We start from the raw sequence: 8529 nt of genomic DNA, 5'->3' as shown, positions 1-8529 counted from the left end.
TGTGTGTGTGTGTGTGTGTGTGTGAATTTACATTGAAAGTCTGCCGTGTGTACGACCTGAGTGGTGTTGTCATTAACCTTCCTGTCTATATTTAGGCTGAGCCATGACGTGCTGTGCTGTGCCACACTTAAACAGAAAGTAATTGGAAGAAGGGATAGCCGAGGATGGAGAGGGGGGAAGAGGAGGAGAGAATGACAGAAGACAAGAGGAGAACAGAAGGGAGAGGGGAATGGAGGGTGATGTATGTAGAACAAAGAAGAAGAGGGGGAGATGAGAGGACAGAAGATGGATCATTATGCTCTTTTACATCAGCTCTTGTCCCCAATAACCAGAGAGACTGCTGAGGGACAATGAAGATGCATTCCTTCCCACAGCGAGCTCACAGCCCCATCTGGCTTTGTGTGCGTACGTTTCTGCGTTTGTGTACTGTATTATGCATTTGTGTAATAATGGCCTACTGTATTGCCCATTTTCCCAAAAATGTGTCTCTTCGGATATTATGTGCAGCAACACATAATATCCCTTGGCACAGGAAAGCACCTTTATTTGAATCATCGGTGGCTGCTGAAGTTATTGCCTATTTTTAAACTAACAAATTTAAAACCAAGCTGCATCTTTTCTCAATTGTGCAGTAAATGGCAACATGGGCTGTTTAAGTTCAGGAAGTAGGCCTGCGTCATTTTTACTACAGGCCTTTTTCACAGCAGAAAAGTAAATATAAAACAGAAATTGTTATTGTAGGAAAAGTACTACTAATAACAATACCAATGTTCTATTCAAGTGTACCAGTAAGCTTTGTATTGCAAGTACATTCATGCAGGATGGAGTGAAGAATATGTTGAATGAAATACAAAGAAAATAATTGGATAAAGAAGAGAAAAAAACCCACCAACCCTCATAAAAGACATTGATAAACAACTTGCACACACGCACACACACACGCACACACGCACACACCGTAACTACTCATAAGTCTGGGTAAACAGAAAGGTTACTTTTAACATGGTTACAGTTGTGATTCTGTTTTCTTTCTCCGTCTTTGGACTCTTTGGTGCAGACATGTTGTAATTGTACTGCACTGTCCTTTTGGCTGCCTGTTTCAGAATGTCAGCTGATGAAGACGGAGAGGCCGAAGCCAAACACCTTCATCATACGCTGCCTCCAGTGGACCACAGTCATAGAGAGGACCTTCCATGTGGACTCGCCTGATGAGAGGTCAGTGACCCAAAACACTCCCAGTCCAGAGCATCCTCCAGTTGTTGTTGGTCAGTTATCAACGAGGATGTAAATCTGTCTAATGAGCGCTCCAATCTTGTACATCAGGTGAAGTCTGGCTTTATTCAAGTTTAGATGCTATTTGTATTCTTTAGCCAGAGCTGTCGTTAAAGCCAGAAGTGAAAAATAAGCCTTTTTATGTACAGGTTAGAGCTAAGATTATTTTTAACAAATGGGTTATTGAATGCATACTGCCCTTATTATCATAGACCGCCTGGTGTTTATCTCACAGCAGCAGTTTGGATGATATATATATACATACATACATACATACATACATACATACATACAATCTAGTTAAAACCTGCCAGTTAAAACACCCAAGTGTTTCAAAAGTCATATTTTTCTTTTCAAATATTTGAGGAGGCATTTCTGAAATCCCACTTTGGCGGAGGATGTTAAACTTAATTCCGTTTCAGTTCAACTACAATTTCTAAATAAATATAAATATATATCATTTATTTATTGTGGGTAAAAGTACTGCATCATCAAGGGCAGAGGTTTTGTGTGAGGAGGTTTGTACTGTAGATTTTTTTTTGGGGGGGTCTGTGTGTGTGTGTGTGTGTGTGTGTGTGTGTGAGGGAACGAGAGAGGGTAAGAGAGACAGAGTGGAAAGGAGACCTTTCAAGTAGCGTTGGCATAAATTCTCCAGCTGCTCAGTTCCTTTCTGAGGAGCTGAGGTGTTTATCTCCAGAAAATGAACAGCTTTGCCCAGAAGACCACAGATGCTTCTGTGCATCCTTTGAGTTTGTGCGGGTTTTAATGTGTGTGTGTGTGTGTGTGTGTGTGTGTGTGTGTGTGTTACAACTGTCTGTCCAACTTTGTCTGTTATTTGTTGCTTTATAATAGTTTTGCCTCCAGATGATCAAATAAGCATAGTAGTGAACATAAAGCTAATAACTTTCTGTATTTTATAAAGTCAAGTTGTATACAAGATGCAAGTGGACGAATGCAAGCTCCAGATGTGTGTATGTTTTGTTGAAGTGTGTGTGTGTGTGTGTGTGTGCAAGACGTGTGCATCATTGAAGTTTAAGTGGGTTGGAAAGAAGTGTGTGTGCGCCACAACTGGGTGTCTGTGTTTCTCTGTGTGTATGTGTGTGTGTCACTGTATTTGTTGTACTGTACCAGTGCTGGCAGGACTCCAACTACCACAGCACCAGCCGTGAGCAGAGGGTGGCACATGTTGGCATGGTGCCCAACTGTAGGCAGGCCCATTATCTCTCATTAGCAAAAAAAAAACCTCATTATACAAAAAACACTTTAACCAAGGGAGAGAGCATTTATCTGCTGCCTGACCTTGAGAGAGTTCCCATTGCTTTTCATGTTGCTGCACGCACACACCTCGTGGGTGCCACAAATAGTGTGCTCCATTGTTGTAGATGGAGTGTAACTTGAGTTTGCCCTTGTTTTGGAGTGTGTAGGGTACACTCAGAAGTCTTTGCAGTAGAAAGGGGTTTCAGATCTTAAAAACACTGCTCTGTTTAGGTTCAGATGGATGTTCTTCCAGATCCCTCAAGGAAACATATGCATCTAACTCAAAGCAAAACAAAAGACACAGGGGTGATCGTTTGGGAGTCAGACAGGTTTCATTATTATGATCTCCTCGCGGCTTACACTGAGTAAGTATATTTGAAAGTACAAATCCCTACTTGCTTCTCCGGATAGCAGAGGATTTGTGAATATTTGAATATGATCTTTGGTTCACCTTCGTTACGGCTCTTTAGTGTTTTCTGCTAACATGTAAATATTGTACAGTTCCACAGGATTAATATTGTTTTAGTGAAGATCAGTGGGGGGAAATCAAGAGAGAATTTCTGTCCTTAGGAACCAAAATGTTCAGTATTTTCATTTTATGTTTAAAATCAGAAATATTCCTGATAAACTATATTATCCTCTTATGTGCAATTAACTAGATTTATAATTTCTAGAGTTAAAACCATAGAAATCTAAGAAACTGAACTTCAGTTCAGTCTTCTCTCTTGGCCCTGTTTATAAACCATTATATTCATCATCATTAAATACAGTTAACGTGTCCACAAATCCTGATGCATGGCGGGCCTTCTGCTACAGATGATGGTCTCTCACGCACACACACACATACACACACACACACACACACACACACACACACACACACAAAATTGAACCCACACCCATTTCATTTCAACAGATGTTGAACAGCACCGTTAATGGAAAGTCAATGGGGAGGAACAATGTTAGCAAACAACAATGCATTGTTCCCGCTAATGCATGGATGTGCATTTACATTTAGATACACGCAGACACACACACACACACACACACACACACAGACTGGTAGGCATTAGTTCTGCACCATGATCATCGCTCATTTGGTTGATTCTCTAGTTGACCATGTTTCCTCTCTGTTGCACAAATAGGCATTTATGTTAATTGTGAACACCTTGGTGCCTTCAAAAACCTGGTTAAATTAGTGCACTAGCCATCCAATAGGAGAATCTGTGACCAATATTTAATGTTACACGTGTAATTAATTGTTACTTGTGTTAGTTTCAGTTAATTGTTACTATCTGTATAAATATAATGTATGTATGTACAGTTGTCTGTTAGTAAAGCATTTTCTGTCGGGCTAATACTAGACAGGGAACAGTAGCAATAGTAATATGACGGATACAAATGATACCTTTGCTTCTAACTTGATGTTAATTTATTTTAAAGTGACTAGGGCTGTAAATGATGACTTTCTTTATTGATTCATCAGATCATTTTCTTCTTAACGGCCATTAATCAAGAAAATCTGATCTTTTTTTTTTTTATTAGTGCCCGTTAAAAGTCCCCTTTGCTCAGAGCGACATGTTCAGATTGCTTGTTTTATTTGGCCACCACTTCACCCCCCATGATATTCAGTTTATTATCACATATGACCAATATGATATTTTTACTTAGAAAATTACTAAAATGATAAATGGATTGATTATCAAAATGTTTTCTGATTAGTTTTCTGTCAAAAACACTTTTTACATTTGTAAATTGGACCTTCCCAACATGGAAGAACACTGGATTTCCATTACAAAAAGGAAATATAAAGGATCACGTCTCAGTCATTTTCATCCAATCAAACAGTAATGTGTGTCAGAAGCAGTGGATGGGATACAGTAGGTGTTGGTAATGCTGCTTCCCTGAACCTTGTCTTGTTGTGTGTCGTAAACTCAGAGATGAGTGGACAGAGGCCATCCAGATGGTGGCTGACAAGCTGCAGAGACAAGAGGAGGAAAGATTTCAGTGCAGCCCCACCTCCAACATCGACAACATGGTCGAGGAGGAGATGGACATCTCCACCACACACCACAAACGCAAGGTAACAACACCAGAGACAACAGGAGCGCACACATACATACCAACACACACTCTCGCACACTAAATACTCAAAATACAGAAATGATTCATTAATGTCAGTAGAAATCAATTTTTCAATGTATAGATTGTCATATATCAAAGGGTTGTTCAAGGGGAAGTTTTGATCTGACAGTAGCACTAGACGAAATATCAGAGGGTCACTAAGATAGTTACATGTCATCCAAGAGGGAACATTAACATTACTACTGAATGTGATGGCGTTGTGACCAACAGAGCAAAGGATTAAACAAACACTGCCATGCTTGGGATCTGTCGCTTTTGAAACTTTGTACTTTTTTGACCGAAATGTAACCGGAGCACTAAGTATTAATGTCTATCAAGTAGAGAAGGTTGGCATCAGCTGTCAGGTCAGACTAGTAATCAACTCCTGATTTAAATTAAAATTATGCAAAATTAGGCTTTATTTGTATTTAGTTCTTGGCTGCTTGTGTTTAGATAACATTTGGCATTTGAGAAGTGTGGCTTCTTTTGGCAAATGAAAAAAGGAGTTTGTAGAAAACTATGATTACATTCCTCAAAGAAAGGTATTTGTACTTAAACATATTGTACTGGCAGTAGTATTGAAACATTTCAAACAATACACTGCTCTATGGACATTAAGACATCGAAACCCATGAACTATTCACCTCGAAGCGTAGATGAATTGCTGACATTCTGCCTTTCCCCTCCCCAAGACAATGAGCGACTTTGACTACCTGAAGCTGCTGGGAAAGGGAACCTTTGGAAAAGTAATTCTTGTCCGAGAAAAGGCCAGCGGGAAATACTACGCCATGAAAATCCTTAAAAAAGAAATCATCATCGCCAAGGTTAGTCTGGCTGACTGTTGGTCTACTGATCGAGCTTTACATCTTTTTTTTTTTTTTTTTTTACTGAAATGTATTCAGTTATTTATTCTGACTACATTTAATTTTGAGGACGGTGTCAGATGTCAGTGTCTGATGTTTTTATTGCATTTCATGGAGTGCTCTTCAACTGTGTTCTTATTCATTTGGCTGATTAAAAATGTTTTTACCGTGTCTGTGCAGGATGAAGTGGCCCACACACTCACAGAAAGCAGAGTACTGAAAAACACCCGACACCCCTTTCTCACTGTAAGTACCTCACACACACACACACACACACACACACACACACACACACACACACACACACAACACAAACGGTTTAGATTCAGACATCTGTGTTCATGCAAATGTGCCGACATCTGTAAGAGCGCATGTCGCATACGCAGACAGCATATTGATCCTATACATACCTGAGTCTCTTGAGGCTAATTATGAGTTAGACATCCAATTGTTGTACATTAACGACCGCATCTGTTAGCTTTACACTATGCCTTTGATGTACACAAACACACACATAAGCCGCTGCTCATTTCTGTCACACTCCCTAAAAAGCACACACACATAAATGAACGTACACACACGCACTGTTGTGAGAGCAATCGCATCTGAGTTTACCCCTGTCACATCTGCAGCCGCAAAGAGACTCCGACCAACTGTTCTTTCGTTTAGCAGCTTCCTCCCTCGACAGAAAACGCGCACCTATTTGCCTGGAATAGGCAACATGAACTGTTTGAAGCTGTGAATGATCACGTTTTGCTGCTCCTGCTGTTTTAGCTCGAATGGGAACAGACTTCTTGTTGCGTACAAAATGGTTCTCTCGTTCACTTCACTGTGCTCTGTGTAAGGAGTGTCGATAGAAGAACATAATGTGTTATATGGAAAATCAAAAAACAATGTTTGATGCTATTCAAGTTATCCATCTGCACAGAAATATAAGAGAGAACTATTGTGTCAGTAAATGTATTATAATAATGAACCCTCGGTTTGTAACAATCACTTGTGCACTACTTTCCCCTTTGGTCTGTGGGATCATTTGAGTCCACTATATATTGTATGATTTAATAATCTGGCTAAATAGGGGCAAATTGTGTGTGTGTGTGTGTGTGTGTGTGTGTGTGTGTGTGTGTGTGTGTGGTTCTCGTTTCAGTCATTGAAGTATTCATTCCAGACTAAAGACCGCCTCTGTTTCGTTATGGAGTATGTGAATGGAGGAGAGGTAAGAGACACACACACGCACACACTTTCATGATGGTTGTGCTGTATGTGGTTACCCATCTTTGTGTTACTGCTTTAAACAGACAGTTAAACCACATCTCCACAACACCAACTGACATTGATTCAGCACCTATTCCACTGTAAGCTCTAAGCTGTGTAAAAACAGATCAAAATGGCAACATATTACCGGTATTTAAAAATATACATTTCTTAGCTCTTTTGTTTACATTTTTTAGAGTAAATATTTGTCTAAAATACGAATTATGTATCACGGTTATTAAAAGCGTTTTCAATAATAATAATGTATCCCTTTCCTTTACCAAAATACTGCTTTTTTTAGTTTAGTTTTTTTATATATGATTTCAAGGATGGTTTCTTAAACAATCGCCTGTTTTTTTTAGTTTTTTTTTAATATGTCTCACAGATAAATAAACAGTGTTTTCATGGTGAGCTATAGTGTAAGTGGAGATGTGTGAAGTTTGACTGTTCGATTGCTTTCTAACAGTTAATTTGCCAACCAACTGGCCTCTCGCTTTCCTTCTCGTCTCTCCTATCCGCTCCATCCCTGAACTGCTCGTGTCTATTTATGAACACACCTATGGGGCAGATATAGCCAGAATGACAGTCGGAGACGAAATGAGTTTGGATTCCCCCACTTTTCCATTTCTCAGATTTTTAATCGGGCCATTTTTGCAATCTTGGTTCATTCCCTCAGTGTAACTGTCACCTGCTCCCCTCCCAGATAGTTAGGCAGTTCAGCCAGTGCCAGGCCTGAGCAAACACACACACACACACACATACAGAAAACACCAGCAAACACTCACATACTTAGACAAACACACACAGCAAATTTTTACCTCAACGGACAAATTGTGACCACACATGCCTCACAAACAACCACAAACACACACACACACACACACACACACACACACACACACACACACACACACACAACCCATTACAAACCTGCCACAGTCACAGCTGCCAGTACACTGATGAAGGCCCACCTGTCGCGTTACCCCCTCTCACCGCACCCCGCCACACACACACACAAACACACACACACACACACATTACACACGGACACCATTTGAGCAAGGTGGTCTGTGAGCATCACTCCAGCGGCCATATGCAAACCTCCCTGAACAATTAATGGGTAGATGTGCGCCCCTTGGCCTCATGGGTAATTTGTACGACTTGACTGGTGCGCCGCAGCAGGCTGGTGTCATTTTGGTGCCACATGTGTAGCTGTGTGACAGTGACAACTTGACAACTGACGGCTAGGGAGAGAGTGAGAGAGAGAGAGATTAAGGGAATGTGAGGTGAGCGACTAAAAAGGCAAGATGAAGGAAAAAACGGAAGGTCGCGCCACCTAGTGAAGAAAACGAGTTGCGTACTCTTTTTAAGTATGAAAGTGAGCTTCCTGCCAAAAACAGGAAGATGGATATGAGGATTGAGCAAATGAAGACAGAGGCTCAGGGGGCAAGGCCAGTTAGGCCACTAATGAGTGCTGCACTGGAGGCAGTTGAAATGGGTAGGGTGTGGGGGGGGGGGGGTGCTGGCGGCGGCGGCGGCGGCAGCGGCGGTCGGCCTGTCTTTAACTAGACTGGTGTATTGATTAAACCCTTGATTTGGCCCCCGTTGCCGAACTCCACACCAGCACCGTGCCAACCTCGCCCAGAGGGTAACGTGGAAGAGGTATGCGAGTGTGTGTGCATGGCGAGGGGGGGCTGCTAGATGAGGCGCCAGCTGCCGAGCGCCTCCACCCGCCCTCCTCCGAGACCCCCCCCCCCCC

The 8529-nt window shown here is 41.4% G+C and overlaps 1 protein-coding gene across 2 annotated transcripts in view; it reads left to right on the top strand.

The window, feature by feature from the left end:
• The first annotated feature begins 6 nt into the window (after positions 1–6).
• Positions 7–8529, top strand: part of akt3a (v-akt murine thymoma viral oncogene homolog 3a) — a 21830-nt gene continuing 13307 nt past the window's right edge. For both annotated transcript variants that reach the window (XM_031877585.1, XM_031877576.1), the window contains exons 1-5: positions 7–1215; positions 4468–4612; positions 5346–5477; positions 5697–5762; positions 6664–6732. In XM_031877585.1, the coding sequence (XP_031733445.1) occupies positions 1115–1215; positions 4468–4612; positions 5346–5477; positions 5697–5762; positions 6664–6732 (513 nt within the window). In that variant the 5' untranslated portion in view covers positions 7–1114. The remainder of the gene's footprint in view (positions 1216–4467; positions 4613–5345; positions 5478–5696; positions 5763–6663; positions 6733–8529) is intronic.

The sequence above is a fragment of the Anarrhichthys ocellatus genome, unplaced genomic scaffold (assembly GCF_004355925.1).
Source record: "Anarrhichthys ocellatus isolate YVR2014 unplaced genomic scaffold, GSC_Weel_1.0 scaffold3, whole genome shotgun sequence".
NCBI lineage: Eukaryota > Metazoa > Chordata > Actinopteri > Perciformes > Anarhichadidae > Anarrhichthys > Anarrhichthys ocellatus.
This window is presented reverse-complemented; position numbering and strand designations above follow the sequence as displayed.